The sequence below is a fragment of the Bradysia coprophila genome, unplaced genomic scaffold (genome assembly GCF_014529535.1).
Source record: "Bradysia coprophila strain Holo2 unplaced genomic scaffold, BU_Bcop_v1 contig_232, whole genome shotgun sequence".
NCBI classification, from domain to species: domain Eukaryota; kingdom Metazoa; phylum Arthropoda; class Insecta; order Diptera; family Sciaridae; genus Bradysia; species Bradysia coprophila.
The window spans coordinates 9,576,904-9,594,031 of NW_023503493.1; the positions used below are offsets into that span (position 1 = coordinate 9,576,904).

The following is a 17,128-nucleotide window of genomic DNA, read 5'->3' on the forward strand; positions in this document are numbered from 1 at the left end:
GACAATCATCGCACTCGAATTTTAGATTGTTGCTCGTTCTATAAAACTTTATCACCGCAGGAGTAAATCCAACACATTTCCAATGAAAATTTCGTGAACATGGCCCGTTGCAACAAATCTTTTCTGATTTTTCCGTACATTCCTTATCGCACACTTTACAAACGTTTCGATCTAACTTCGTGCTTTCCTCACTCATTTTTATTCAGATTTGTCTCTTGACTTACGGACACACGTCGTTACTCGTCGACGAACAGAATAGAAACACCTCACTTATATCAAAAATTTAGGAACCAACCTAGGAACACATCATTCATATCGAAAATAACTCAAATTCATCGAAGAATCCGATGGAAGTTAGGAAGTGCTAGAGGAATCATCTCTCATCCCAAAATTTAGGAACCAACCTTGGAACACATCACTCATGACGAAAATAACCCAAAACCATCAAAAAATTCCAAGGAAGTTAGGAAGTGCCAGGGGAATAATCTCTCATCCCAAAATTTAGGAACCAACCTTGGAACACAATCATTCGTGACGAAAATAACACAAATCCCTCAAAACACTTTTTCCAACATTTACCAATCATAATTCATAATTACTAGCTGAAAAAAAAGTATTTCTTCTGACACACACACATACACACAAAACACGCTGTTATATGGCATTGTATGTAAACTTCCGGGAGTCCTAGCTCCCAAAAACGCTTGCATACCCCCATTTAAAAAAATCTTATTTTGATCTAGGGCCCGAGATTGACCTATAACCGAAATTTCAGGAAAATCGTAAGAAACATTTAGGAGTTACGAAATCGTCCTTTTTCATAGGAACTAACTAACTAACGTAGCCAATTTGAGTTATCTGAAAATACGAAATTTTGCTTATTTTCATACAAACATTAATATTTCGAAGTTCAATATCTCGGCCAATTTTGTAGCTGTAGTAACGTGTGATAGCTCGTTGTACTCGTATGGATGCCTAGATTCCAAATATCTAAGTTGGAGTTAAGGGGGATAATTCAAAAAGTTGCTGTAAATATGCTACACCGTCCTCAAAAAAATGTTGTTAAATTGTCAATTGGTCATTTAACAGTTTGTCCAAAAATTCAGTTTAGATACGTCGAGGCACCTAGTATTGTAATAGACTAGGCAATAGATTATTTGGTCTCACAAACCAACACTTTATTCAATACCATTAGTACTAATGGCATTATTGGTATTAACGGTGCTAATGGTATCAATGGTACTAATGGTGCCAGGGGTGTTGATGGTACCAATAGTATTAGTGGTACTAATTTTATTAATTAGATTGGTGTTTTGGTAACTATGTATACTGATATTACCAATGGTGCTAATAGTTACTGGAGCATTGGCTTTGCTAGATTTTTCGGTCCATCATTGGTGGCAAGAATTAAACACAAATATCAATAGTACTTATGATACTGATGGTACTAATGCTAATAACAGTACTAATGTTACTAATGCTATTAATGGTACTATACTGGTATTATGTAGAGTAGTGTTTTTGCACACCAAATATTCTATAACTATGCCAGGTGCTATGGATACGGATAATATACTTCCTATGAGTGAAATTGAAGGTACGGCCATATCATACAAATAGTACAGCACACAATTTGATATGCACGGTGACAAGGCGCAAACTGGTGACGCCACGGACACAGTGCAGTGTAGCAAAAAAATGCTCATTTTTACATGGAAATTATCCATACGACCTTTCTAATATTATGTAGTTCACTGGTGTCGATCAACACAACAGACTGAGTTCAATTATCGCGTGTTGAATACAAAGTATACAAACATTTCATACGTACAGCAGACATAATTCTCTAACAACATTTCAAAATCAGAATGTCAAATTCGTTCCTCCTTCCCAATAATTTTGTTTGCTGGGTATATTACGTCAGGGGCAGATTCAGAATTTTTTTCACAAAAGCGGTCGAAATTTAATACAGTTCTGAGAAGGGTGGTTTTTTCGTCCAGATTCGGAGGCAGAATTTTATGATTTTAGCGAAAAATGCTGCTAAGTCCTATGTTCTGTTCTAAAACCTATTTGTTTGATGTAAAATGCTGTGTGCGTTTGTTTTGTTTATATACGCAAAACTTAGTACGAACACTTTAGATTTGCCTTTTACATTAGTAAACCATTGCACCGCGATTCTCTTTGGCTAAATCTAAATTATTATTTTACCAAGTCTTTGTGAAGTAAAGTTTTTGGCTTGGTAGATTATCTCTGGGCGCTAGCATGCTTATAATCACCCATATAGCTATATATTAATAAAAGTTTCTTGTGCTTATTGCAAAGCATTTAAAATTTAATTAATTCGAGTAGTACACATCGTTAGATGGTATAAACTTTCCTGCAGCTATTATATGACTTCGTTTCGCTTTAACTCAATCTAAAGTGGAAATTTTGAACTTAGGAAATGCTTATAGAAACTAGCTTGCGTGTACGATGCCAAAACAATAATCGAGAGACTCGTAAACAAGAAGTTATTGCGGTTCTTACACCAAATTTAATTCCACTACTAAATGATTACAGTCTCCAACATTTACGTCTGCGTTCACTTTTTGTTGTCAAGTTGTGAAGATATTTTTGTGAAAAACACAAAAGACTTTGCACGAATGTTAAATGTTGCAGTGAAAAGACAATAACATAGTTTTCATGTCTTGGGTAGAATTTTTCTCGTTATTTAGGCCCTCAGCATGAAAAGTTGTATACGCGACACTTTCGCTTGTCGTTCTGACTTCGTTTGGGCAACAACTCGCGTAATTGCCTAAGATCTCCCGTCCCCTACAGATACGTTAATAAACCATTATTGCAGTGCACACGGTGTGTATTGGCATACGATTTGCATGTAATGCCAGAGTTTAAAAAAATCACCCTAGCCAGATACAATGAATTTTCAACCAATTATATCACTAGATATTAACGTTTGCACTGTAGTTTTTACTCGATATGCCCAAATACTCGCGCAAGAACTCGTATACGTACTCGTCTCGTAAAAACTAAGGAGCACCATATGGTAATGCACTAATTTTGTTGTAAGCTTGAGTCCAGATTCGAAGTGAGGGCTGTTTCTATTATAATCTATGATGTAGGAAATGCACTTAAGTAAAAAAAAATTTTTTTTGCTTACCGCAGTAATCTAATATTGCTTTCGTTTTCTCTTGTTTGCAAATGTTGTGACTGACGAACCAACTAGACCCTTCGGATTACTCCATACCGTACGAGTCAACTCTAACTGCATTATACCGATGGTGTAACCGTATTAAAATTTTGTGATGACGCATGTATGCATGATGAAAACATGTAATCAACCAACAACTAACTCTGTTAGAAAGCCAAACTCCGTGAACCATAACGACGAAAATGAATGAAACTAAGGCATTATACCATGTGCAGTACACGGTACACTTTTCATGTTCCACACCAAGTCAATATGATGGTTCAAAGAGGAAAGTCTGCCATAAAATTTATTTTCTTCATGGAACATAAATTTTCTAATAAAATGTGTTATACCCGTTAAACTCCCCGTTTATTGGATATGTGTTTATTGTGTAGTATCTTGTGGAACTACAGCCAATACAGTACACTGAGTATAAACTGGAAACGTAGACAACCGAGAACGATGAGTTAGTAGCGTAAAAGTTTCAGACACTTTACGTTTTGGAATCGCAATAAAAGTCATTTCAATTAATTTTTGGTTTGCTGCACTTAATTTATTAGAATGAATATTGTTACTGCTTATTATGAAACTATTTAGAATTAGATAAAATTACGGTTAGAGATTGGGCCAATGGTTATCTGAGGGATCATGATCATTCAGCTAAGAACCAAAGTTTTACGTAAAGAAACTGTTTCTAATGCTAGCACCGTGAAGTGAGAATAACACCAATCTACCAAAAGATGAATTCATCGTTGGATTAACAATGGTACTTGATGAATGCTGCTTTCAATTTGATGGGAAATTCTATCGTCAAGTGTTTGGTTCTCCAATGGGATCACCTGCCAGCCCAGTTTTCGCAGATTTAGTCATGGAGATTTTAGAAGATGATGTCATTCGAAAGCTGAAATTCAAATTACCTTTCTACTGGCGGTTTGTTGATGACATCATCACAGCTGTTCCGGCAGACAAAGTCAATGAGACTAAAGCTGAATTTAACAGATATAATGAACACATCCAATTCACCGTTGAAGAAGAACAGGATTGTAGAATATCCTTCTTAGAAGTGTTATGCATACGTGATGGCCGCAGCATTAAAACTGATTGGTATCATAAAGACACATGGTCTGGCCGGTATGTTAATTTCAAGTCGCACTTACCTTCGTCCTACAAACGCAACACCGTTACACTTTTGACGCAAAAGATTTTCCTCCTTTCCGAACCTGAATTTCACAACAAAAATTTGGATTTGTTAAGAGAAACCCTCAGAAAAAATCTGACCAAAGTGACCAAAGAAAAGTTTGACAAGAATGAAAAAGCGCTGCCGAAAGAAAAACTTCCTATAGTTGCAGTACCTTATGTTAAAGGGTTGTTTGAAAAGCTGAAGAACATATGCAAGAATGACGTTATGCTGATTGGTAAAGGAGACAACACCCTAAAGAAGTTAGTTTTCAGTAAATTGAAAGATCCGATACCGAAGATGAAACAGTCACATGTTGTCTATTCGATTCCATGTAGTTGTGGATGTAGATATGTTGGCCAGACTTTACAGTATTTGAAGTCTAGAACTGGTCAGCATAAATATAACTTATAACATAGACATCAGTAACAATGAACATAGCGCATTATGTGATCATGCAATTTCTACTGGTCACACGCCGCTATGAGAAGATGTTAAAATTGTCTATCGAGAAAGTAATCAAAAGAAGAGAGACATTCTAGAAATGATTGCGATAAAAAAGACACCGAATTGTCTCAACAAACAGACTGATTGCATATTCTTGCCGTCGACGTACAATAACATTATCTGAAATGCTGGTGAAATTTGCACTGTGTGCTGTTGCTTTGTTACACGAATTTGTGTTTTTTACGATTAGTTAGATACACTCACAGGCCCGTAGCTACGGTGGGCTAGTGGGGGCTGAGCCCCCCTCTGGAATTTCCAAAAATCCGTTTTTTTTTTAATTTTCCCCATACTAAAAGTTTTTTACCATCGTTGAGCCCCCTCTGGGATGTCTGAGAAATGGTTTCTAGCTACGGGCCTGCGAATGTCTGTTGTTACAGACTTCTTTCATTGATTAATTTAAAGATTTTTGATGTTTGTGACTACCAATGTTTAAGTTCTTAGTAAGTTGACCGGTATTAGTTTGCTAAGTTGTTATTCTAATGTGAAATTATGTATTTTAGTTTAGCATTGGAGTCGCATATGACGAAGCACACTTTTTAATGCGTGTCTAAACTTATTATATAAACATTCGTGGTATGTGTGTTGCTATATGTTGTATTATGATTAGGTCCTCATGAAATTAATGTTTTCAGCCACTGATGATGGCATCTATTTGATGTCGAAATTAATTTGGCAAAAATAAATTGATTTTGGAACAAATTGAGCGATACCGATTTTCTCTACAAATGAGAATAACAGATACTTATAACAATAGAACATAAAGAAATAACAAAAAAAAATTAATTCGTTTTTCGGAAAAATCACCAATTTTTTTAGCCTGACTGTCTGACAATACACTACCAATACCAATACAAAACTTTCAGACCAGTCAGATCAGAACTTTTTTTAAAATGCATACCAAAGAAGCCATCTGTGTATTTTGCAAGGTTCTGAAAGAACAGGTTAGGACACCCACGAGGGCGGCTGACACACAAATTTTGACAGATAGATGCTATTTATTGAACATACTCATTACAGATTGTTTGAAATGTCAACTAGAAGAGAAACAAAAAGTTTTTATCAGGTTGACATTACAAACAATCTGTAATGAGTATGTTCAATAAATAGCATCTATTTGTCAAAATTTGTGTGTCACCGCCTTCGTGATCAACACAGATGTGTCTTAACCTGTTCTTTCAGAACCTTGGTATTTTGTGCTTAGGGCTTTCACGGTCTTCCAAATTTTCTCTAATTTAAAAAAAAAATAAACAATTTAAGAATATAGTTTTCGGGTTTTCTAACGCCTGGTGCATACGGCTCTCGCCTTTTATCGACAAAGACAGCAATAATAAACGACAAGCTCTGACTAATGAGGTCTTATATAGCAAAAAACATGTTAAAAACAAATGAAGTAAAAGATTTCTGAAATCAACTCTGAAAATCTTCGATCAAATGAAGTACTAGATCAGATCGACAATCCAAAAAATTCTACGGATAGTGAACGATGAACGATGTTAGCTCAATGAGCCCATCCATTAGGCTTTCCCTTAAAAAAATCAACATAAACTGGCTTCCAAACTCGCGCGGGACTCTCTCGGCTATTCAACAGAAATCGGTCAAGTGCACAAGGCCATCGCAACAACAAAAGAAGAACGACAACAATACGCAAATTAAATGGTGGACTAAGGAAATCAAAATTTTGATCGCTGAACTCCGTAAATGGTCATCCCGGGGATGACGGTTGGATTCATCAAATTCATTAGCAATATGAGACACGCGTCGTTGTTATTTTTCTGCGGTTAAACTTTAATGATTTCTGTGCCATACGATAAATAAAATAGATCAGATAGTAAACCTGTTAATATGCTTGCCGTCAGTGACAGGTTAATCTTATTTAACCCACAACCATGGAACCCACAAATTCCAAAACTTCCAAAAGAACTGATATCAGTCAAAAAGAAAAAAACCTTAAGGGTGAAAGTGACGCAAGACCTTGTGTCTACTTACAAAGTAACTGATATCGTTGAGGGTGACGCATTATGCGCCTCTTCGCAAACGTTTTATCAACAAAAAATGTTAGAAATAAATATTTTCTACATTGTGAAAATCTGCATTGTTATGTGATGTTATTCTTAAAAATGAGCTTACAAACGCATTTTTCCACATTATTAGCGCAATGCATTGGATTAGTCTATCTCTGGTTCTCTGTGACATACAGAACCATTTATTTTTGGATTATTTATTCGGCTATTTCGATAACTCCGCAGAACAGGTCAGGTTTTATTAATAGAATATGCAATGTGTAATGCACACAATAAAGCATGTTGCGAAATTCCGGTGTAAATAAACACCGACCCGATCGTCTGATGGTTACAGTCTTGAAAACAATTGCATGAATCGTTTGATACCAAATGTATATACAATGAACACACATCCACACACATTTACCATACAATTACTGATTTATAGTACACCCGACTCGAAATGCTTGCATGTTTAAATTACCGTGCATGTTCGTTCCTGTGCTTTATGTGTTATATCAGAAACAAATAGGACATTTTCCTGTTTTTTTTTCTGTAATATTACTTCGGTTTAGGTTGTACGTGTCAGGGAAAGGTATGGAATTGTACGTTACAAAAATTTCGTCTGCATTTCAACAAAGGAAACTTTTAAACATATCGCAACATTAAATTTAATGTTTTGAACTGCAAGACATAATTTAAAGCAGAAGGAAAGCGAAAAACTTTTTGTTCAAGTATTTTTCCATGGGTTTTCCGTTTGTGGAAGGGTTTTTCGGTGTATTGAAATAAATTTGAATTATTCATGCAATAAATGTTGTTTGCAAGAGAACAGTAAAGCAAAATCTTTCGTTAGAATTCCATAAAACCTTTTATGGAAATGGCATCTGTAATTGATCATGTGGCTATGTCGATGCAAAACATTATTGTACGAGCAAAATGTTGTATGCCGGTATGCCGCATAAATTCGCAGACTTTTTTTTAGTAAATTCATTTTGTTATACCCATTTGACCTTCAAAAATTTGTGTGGAGCCGTAATATGTACCGACACCCACACGATGCGTATGTGTATGTATGAGCTCCTTATTTTCTACAACTATATCTGTCTAACCACATTTATGATCAATGCAGTAAATCCGAAAACAAACAAGTAAAACGTTGTTGAGATCGACAATTAAGCAGGCCTTTCCATTTTATGTTAAACAATGAATATGTTGGGAATGAAAGTCTAGCTTTTAAAGAGCTGATGAGAGCTTTAAGCTTCTATTGAATTCCACAAAAACAGTGCTTTCGAAAGCTTTAAGCTTGGATTCCAATAAAAAAGTGACATATTTCGGTGGAATACAAAAGAAGCTTAAAGCTGTTGTGCCTTTATCACTTCAGAAAACACTCTTCAAGGTTATTTTAGAAATCGAATCGGTTACTCTACTCTACGTCCGAAGAAAACATTCATTAAGTCAAAAAAGACGCTTTTAGGGATTTTTAAAATTTTTTGTTTGATTTGTTCACATGTTTTCTGTGTTGATGAATTATTTTTCGTTCGCTCAACCGTTAAATCAAAATGTTTGAATCGAAAACGTGAATTTGAATTTCTCTAAAAATGGATCGGGACATAATTACTTACCAATACCATTACACTTGTAAAAAGTAAAGCCTTAATTCACCTTAATAACACGAAACCGTAGATCCTTCGCACAACAAATTCGAAAATATCAAATTGCAATCCAATTTCGGATCGAATTTCTGGTTGGATTTATGGATTTTACTTCGACAATGTAAGTCTTCTCTCATAAATCGATAACCGTAAATCACGGCAAACCATTCATTTAATTTTATTTATCGAGTGGAACAATTCAACCATTTTCATCACATCATTAATCGCTATCGAAAGAGTGAAAACATTTTTAAATGAAAGCGTATGCACGTAATATAGAACGTCTCGCGGAAAAAATGTAATTTATTTTTATTAGTTGACTGGTTTGATGGATTTTCCATAGTTCTCCTCATTGTGTGCATGAAAAACGCGTATTTAACGTATGCGAACATTTTTCTCATTTAATTTTATGGATTTGTTCGTGTAGATGATTGAGCTGAAGATCATTAATTTCATTTTATCTTTCATATACGTACGCGAGAACTGCGGTGAGAAGAACACTTATCGATTAGGTTATGCGGAAAAACGGAAAGAATAAACGCAATGCGGGAGGATGATTATCGATTTTATTTTGCCAATGATTCATCTTTCAGACGTTTACGATTAGTGTAGGTGGGTGAAGGTCAGCTCCTAAAATTCCGCACTATCTTCCCGGATGTACAACAATGAACATGTAAGGTGTTTTTTAGATTTTAGCTTACGAAATTCTATGTCGCCTTAAATTCTATTGTTCTTTTGAGGCGTCAGACTTTTCATTTCGACAAAAGTATTAACTAGTTCATTTTCACTCCACGGATAGAGGGAATATGGCGAATGATTTTGAAATTGGTTGAGAGAAAATGTATTGAATTGTCTCTCAAAAACTGTCATTCGACATATTCCCTCTATCCGTCGAAACGATCCAGTCGCCATATTAGCATCTCTCTGTTTTGCTCGGACATTTCGAGACTTGTAGATTGTAATTGTAAGAAGTTACCTGGTCACATTTCTTCGGTGCCAAAGCTGGTCTGGATAATTGCGAAAAATCGGTTCCGACAGAGCTTGGCAAAGTGGTTTACTAAGTTTGCTAAAGTTTGGGTAAATTATGATAAATCAACTTCCCAACAATATGTGTGTTCCTCTCACAGAAACTAAGAACGAAAAAAAGCTTCATTGACCTGGTTGTTTCGATAGTCTTCTTTCAACAGTAATACTTCTGTATTCACTTCACCACTTAACCAGCATGTGTTCCCAGTATTTAAAAGTAGAAAACTTTTGTGGTCCGCTTATTTTCAAATCTACTGATGCCTGCCATATGTTTACATCCATAAAAGCATGACAACCATTCAAAGTTTCTCGTCCTCTTGCCATTGTGTGTATAGCCTGATGAGATGTGGCATTTCAAAAAAATAATTTTCAAATAATTAAAAAATGCATTTTATTCGTCTCCCAGTTCGAAACAGTCATTTCGTTTACTCTTCTCTTATCGATAGATCGGATAGACAGTATGCGTGCGTGAACTAAACTCTAGGTTGCCACTATAAATTTGTGGGTGTACAGAAACGAACATCTCGTTATTGCACGTAACATGTATCAATAGTAAGGGTTTCAGCAATTCCAGTTTTCACTAACACAGAAAAGTCACAATTTAAAGCAGAGACAATTTTTTGGAAAACATTAGTCCATGTTTTAAAGGCTTGGAAAAAACCGACCAGCACAAAACCATAAAAACATTGTCTCTTTTCTCAACTTCTTACCAAATCTAACAAAGTTTCATGGTTTTTCCATTTCTTTGAAGATAATAAAATAGCGAAGAAAACTCAGTTTCCAAGTGAAAACACATCCAGTTTCTCCATAATAAATTCAATTCAAATTCGAAATATTTAATTCATTTCTCAAATCTTTTAGGAAATGTCGACGAAAATGTTCAGATTCTTTTCTTCAATAAAATAGTTGCATTACTGCTTCGCTTTGTTCAACATTTTAAAAGAATTTATGTTCAATTTCTTCCTCCCAAACTGTAAAACCTCATTAAATTGTCCATCCTTGTTGCTCAATCTTTATATATGAATCATATATAAATGGTATAATGCCGATACCCACTCGCATATAACCTATGCCCGCATTCTTGTAAAGCGTGTATGTTATAGGAATTCATTTCATTTATGAAATTCGAAAAAGAAATATCCTCCACATACTCAAAATGTAAGCTCTATTAAATTCCCATCTTCCTTCATCGATTTCGCAATGGAGCGTTCGGTTTTATCATTTTTATGTAGCAGCTAAGTACATGCAATTTCTGTTTTTTTCTCTTGGACACAGACAAAAATCTGGACTCTTACGAAGATCTGTTCACAGTATTTCCATACAGATAGATATCCAATTTCGAGTTTATCAATCGGCCTGTAACAATCCACCAAGGGTAATACTCTTTGACTCTGACACCTATTTCCGAAATATTTTACTATACCAGTGGTAATCTGAGCGAAAAACTACTAGGAGTGGAAAGATCCACACTTCCCTTTACCTTCAATTAGCTCGTTTTTTGTTAACAACTCTGGCAATCGGTTCTAATCTTCCTGTTGTTGGTTCTCCAACTCTTACATTGGAAACTCAGTTTAGCAGAGATAGCAAACGTATTCATCATTTCGCCATGATTGGTCACTGTTGAGTCAGCCTAATAACTGATATTACGTCTTTGTATCGCCGTAAATATCCGGAAGATCTTAGATAGCTTACCTATACATGCTTACTTTACCTTACCTTCTCCGAGTACGCCTGAATAATGCTTTCCACTAAAAAAATCCCTGGAAATACTAACAGTTCAGATCATACGCACATTTCGTGGCCTTAATTGGTCTGCAGCCCTAAAGAATGTATTATTATTAACCAACCTTAAGACTGAAGACTGAAGGTATATAAGTTTAGTGGGGAGATATTGTCATATATAACCGAATCAGATGTGTGGTGGCACGAAAGTTCGATACAAATTCAATCAACGCTGAAAGGTTTCTATATAAATGGTTATAGCAAATCTAGGATTAAGATGACACGTCAGTGACTGATGACTTCACTTACATAAGATAGTAAGATGTGGTTTCCCTGGAATTGCATATACTTTACTGAATATCCGATTCGAAGCAGCCTAGTTCCTGAATATAAAATTTTTAAAATTTTTAAAATTCAGTCAAATCCTTTCCTCAGTGTACACTCCTATACGGGTGTCCCATCTATATATCCAAGTGACCCCCATCCACTGCTATTTCCTACTTTATTCTTCGTGATACTTTCATCCATAATATACCACTTAGTTGTATTGACGTTCTTCAAACCAATAAAAAAAAGGACGACATATGTTTGGGAGAACTCAATTAAATTGAGCGCAAAAGAATGGGTTTCAAGTAAAAAGAACGTTCCACGGTGAGGAAAATGGAATAAAATCGATGAGTATTTTTCCCTACTGTGAGTGTGTGGTCGATTTGCGGAATCGGAATGGCACGTCTCACATAAAAGGAGATCGGTAAACTACCACATGATAGTAATACCGTAAGTTAACACAACACTTTGCTGCAGAATGAAGAAAACGTATTAGCGTTATGTGGGTGTAAATTTCGCTAAGTTAAATCCTTTTCAATTTTTCGATGTAGCATGGGATGTCCGATTGGTTTCGTATCATGCTTAGAACAAGCAGGAAGATGGTGTCTAACATACACTACCGTTCAAAAGTATTCGATCATTGAGTGTTTTCAGTGTAAATTGACAAACTTTGAGAGTAGGGCGCCAAAAATCGAAATGGTACCGGATTTTCAAGAAAGATGGCGCATTGTACAGCTTGATCCTTAATCTTTAAACGAAAAATATAAAAAATGTTTTCACCAAAAATGAAAATTTTGAGAAATCCTAATTTTTGCAAAGGTCTGCATAAACGGGGAACGAAGTTGTTCCTAGGCCATGCAGACCTTCGGGAAAATTGAAAATTCTCCAAATTTTCATATTTGGTGAAAATGTTTTTTATATTTTTCGTTTAAAGATTAAGGATCAAGCTATCGAATGCGCCATCTTTCGTGAAAATCGTAGGTGATTTTCCATATTAGTGGTTAATTGTCAAAATAGCACGTGTGCTGTAATGAAATGTTGTTTCACACGCCATGTTACGAAAATACACGAAAGCACACGTCGAAAGTTATGCTAAACAATTGGTTTTAGTCTTGACTTCCACTTACGAAAAGCAGTCCGTTTTCGCTACCTTTTCTATTAAAACAATGGTTTATCTAAACGGAGGTAAAACTGAGTGGTAATCCAGCCTTAGGGTATAAATATTTACGATGTTCGTGAATGGATTCTTCATGCATACGAAGGCGGATTTAAACCTCTCTTTCTCTGTCTCTCTAATTTTAATTTAATTGTCTTTTTGTGTTTGTGTTTTTGTGACGTTCGTAACATGACGCGTGTAAATTTTTCGGAATCACAAGAGGGATTTGCAAAAAAAACGTTGAATCTACCACGGTAGGGTATTTACTAGCACAAGATGTTTTGTAAAAACCAGGCTTCGTAATCGACATATTTTGCGAGAACATACACCCAGAAAAAGAAACTTCAGACAATACTCCGCGTATGTGTAAAATTCATCGAAACGGTATGATATACATCATGTCAATATGATACATGGACAATGTTTTCTATACGTGGGACACGTTGACAACGTAGTTACGTATTTCGATTGTCAGATTTGAACATTCATGTGCTACGTATTGTAGTGATGTACGTGGAATGTGAATAACTTACGGGTGGGACGGAAATTTAACGCACATAACGTATGTTTAATGTATATAGTGGATGTTGGTCTTAAACATTGAATTTGGATCAGATTTATTTATATTTCTTAACACGAAGAAGATCTACTACAAAATTCTTTTTTTAATAAATTAGAGAAATCTCGACAAAATAATTTAATTTTTTGTGAAGTAGTTTTATTTCGTAATCATATCAGAAAGTTGTTTAAGTTGGAATTATCTGAAATTGATTATAAGCATTTTGATAATCTAACTATGAAGTCGACTTAAATTCAATTATGTTAAAAAACGACATATAATTATTTATGTGCGATACTTTATAACGTTCAACCAACACTACTGTACTGCAACATTAGAAAGATCGTTGGGTCATGATCCAGAGGTCACCGGTTCAATTCCCAAAGAAGTCAATTTTTAATTTGAGATATTTGTTACCAATAGCTGCTAAAATACATAATAACTACTATAAGCAGCTAATATGGTGTCTACCGTAGATGAATTCAATAAAATTCATATTTTTAAATCTTTGTGGAAGAAAAATACTTCTCGCACGTATTATATTCGAGCCGGCTATATAACTACCTTACCACACTTTTTAACAGGGGACACGAATGATATACGCATAGCACGTAGGAAATATCGCTCAGTGTACCTCTTCCATGAAACTCGGTAGATAAATAACTATTTTCACCCGCCAGATGTGTTATCAAATTCACATCTAGTGCAAAAACAACACCATTACTTGCACTCAGAATGGCTATATGTTAACACCACTCTACAATGTGATTCAATTAAAAATAGCCCTAACTCTACTGCACTCTACGAACAGTATGCTAATTTCCCACGATCTCCCGCTATGCGCTGTGCAAATAATTAATTTGTCAACTTCTACGCTGGCACACACTAACAGCCATTACATAGCCTCGTATGTTTCAACTTTCAGCAAACATCGTGTCCTTTGCAGATCTTATATGCATGTGTGACTCTGGTGGCAAAAAAACCATCGGACAAAAAATGTACAACAAAACACTTTATCATTTCTGTATTATTTTGAGTGGGTGCCAAAGATATTATTGCCATGATATCCATGTGATATATATATAAGTAAATGAGTCTGCATCTATTTGATACACATGGAGTTTTATTCGAAAAATTTGTCAACAAAATGATGTGAATGTTTTCATGAACGAGAAAAACGCTGACTAACGCTAAATTGGGATTAAATGTAAAATGATTGATGTTGATGATTTTAGGCTTTTTGTTTTTGGCTTATTTGAAATTATTTTTTCGGAATTCCGTTACAAAAACAGAACAGCCCGTTATGAGGATGTGCTATGTAGTGCTATACAATGACATGACGAAGTTCCGCTTCATACATGATTTTCCTCTTGACTTAATAAACAGATCACAAAAAAAAGTCTCGTTCGATTTGAAGCTCTTTAAAATTACCAAAGAAATGTCCAACTAAAGAAATTGCAGCCGTTGTAGCTCTTGACTTTTTATAGCTCACAAAGCTCACAAACCTTAAAACGACGAAATCCTAATATTATTGTCCAATACGGCGATCAGGTTCAGGTAGACCTGATTATTCCAAGCTGACTTGAACCTAATCTTTCCATGAACCTGATCCTTACCTTAACCTGAATAAATATATGATTTCAGGATCAACCTTAAGCTGACCTGTTCTGGATCAGGATTTCTTACTTTAGGTTCAGGTTGCAACGAAAGTTTCAGGCTAGCCTAATCTGACCCGCAGCCAGAATTGAATTTAAATGTTCGTGTTCATATTAATTTCGGTTCAACCTGAACCTGATATCAGGTTCAGTTCAATTTGTTTTAATTATAAATTAACCGAAGGATTTTTGAATTTCAGTTCAATGGAGCGACATACCATTCCAAATTACAAACATTCGGCGGTGGTGTTGGACGCAATATCGCAGAAGCAATTTCAAAACTGTACGGATGCGTTCATTTTATATCAGTTGTTGGCAATGATCAGGTATGTTTCTCTCAGACATTTTCCATGAATAGAGAGTTATAGGGTTATGGAAGGCACCTAAACTTATTCCCTTGACTGAAAGTCATGGGTCTTACGGATGATAAACACCCTAAAATGTTTGTCACACAATGATCACTACTATGATTGAAAATGCATGAATGTATGACCAAAAACCTTAAATACAGAAAATGTTTGTCACACTTTGATGATTCGTTGATAACACGATAACTTGAGTAATTTTCAACGGATTTTCAAAAACTTTTTTTTTAATCGACGGGGAATTAAATTAATGAGGTTAAGTTCGAAGATGGGCTATTACGGTCGGGTGTTCTTAGAGATATTCCCAAAAGAATTTTTGTCTCGTCCCTTGATTCCACGATAACTCGAGTAGTTTTCGACGGATTTCCAAAAACCTTTTTTTATTTGACGGGGAATTAAATTCCTCAGGTTAAGTTCGATGATGGGTTATAACGGACGGGTGATCTTAGAGATATTCTCAGGAGAATTTTTGTCTGGTCGCTCGATTCCACGATAACTCGAGTAGTTTTCGACGAATTTCCAAAAACTTTTTTTTAATCGACGGGGAATTAAATTGCTGAGGCTAAGTTTGAAGATGGGTCGTAACGGGCTGGTGATCTTAGAGATATTCCCAAAAGAATTTTTGTCTCGTTCCTTAATAACACGATAACTTGACGTAATCCTCAACGGATTTCCAAAAACTTTTTTTTAATCGACAGGGAATAAAATTACGAAGGCTACGTTCGAAGATGGGTCGTAACGGGCTGGTGATCTTAGAGATATTCCCAAAAGAATTTTTGTCTCGTTCCGAGATAACACGATAGCTTGACGTAATCCTCAACGGATTTCAAAAACTTTTTTTATTCAACGGGGAATTCCATTCCCGAGGATAAGTTCAAAGTTGGGCTATGACGGTCGGGGGATCTCAGAGATATTCCTAAAAGAATTTTTGTATCGTTCCGTGATATTATCGTGTTATTAGTTGAGTAATTCTTAATGGTCCACAAAAGACAATTATCCCACTAAGAAAGACATTTTTGGGTTAAGCTCGTTAATGGAATATACTGTAGTAATATTCTAGGATTCATTCCAAAATTTTGTGTGTGTAATATCTTTATATCGATGATAAGAAAAAAATTAAAGTTTGGACGAGTGTGAACTTTGCGGCCAGAGCGAAGCGAGGGCCGTAATCACACGAGTTTCATTTTTATTCAATATGTAAGCAAGAAATTCGCCTCTTTCCAGGGTCTGTATCTCGTGCTGCCTTTTTGATGGTATCTTTTCATCAGAATCCTTTTTTCAAAACACACGACCACGAATGTATTAGCTTTCAACAGAAAGTAGATTTGGTTGTAGTCACTTCACCAGTTCTGAAAAAAGTGACCAGTGTACCGAAATTTTCATAAACTGCTCAGTTTTCTCAGGGTTGGTCAAACTGCTACAACCAAATCTATTTTATGTTGAAAGCTAACACATTCGTGGTCGTTATTGCGGTCGTACATACTTGAAAAATAATAATTTTGGTGGAATATATCACCAAAAGACAGTATTTAAAAATCACCCAAATGTATACTTTTCAGCAAATCATCGATGCCTCTTAAGTACTGAAAATACGTATGAGCCAGTATATGATCAAGTGCTGGAATTTCTCATATACGTGTTTTGTATCGAAAGTAGGGTACGCATACCCTGGTATACTTTTATATACTTTTATTGTGATTTTTTTTTGCTCGGATTACAAAAATCTTCTTGAGAAAGTAGTCAGTCAGTCAAGGGATCTGACCCATCCAAAAGATGGGGCCTAGTTTTTTTTGAT

The 17,128-nt window shown here is 35.5% G+C and overlaps 1 protein-coding gene across 1 annotated transcript in view; it reads left to right on the forward strand.

Moving 5' to 3' along the window:
- The window catches only part of LOC119076463 (pseudouridine-metabolizing bifunctional protein C1861.05), a 181,049-nt gene that overhangs the window by 136,241 nt on the left and 27,680 nt on the right, over positions 1-17,128 (forward strand). The window contains exon 10 of the mRNA XM_037183230.1: positions 15,169-15,294. Within this exon, the coding sequence (XP_037039125.1) occupies positions 15,169-15,294 (126 nt within the window). The remainder of the gene's footprint in view (positions 1-15,168; positions 15,295-17,128) is intronic.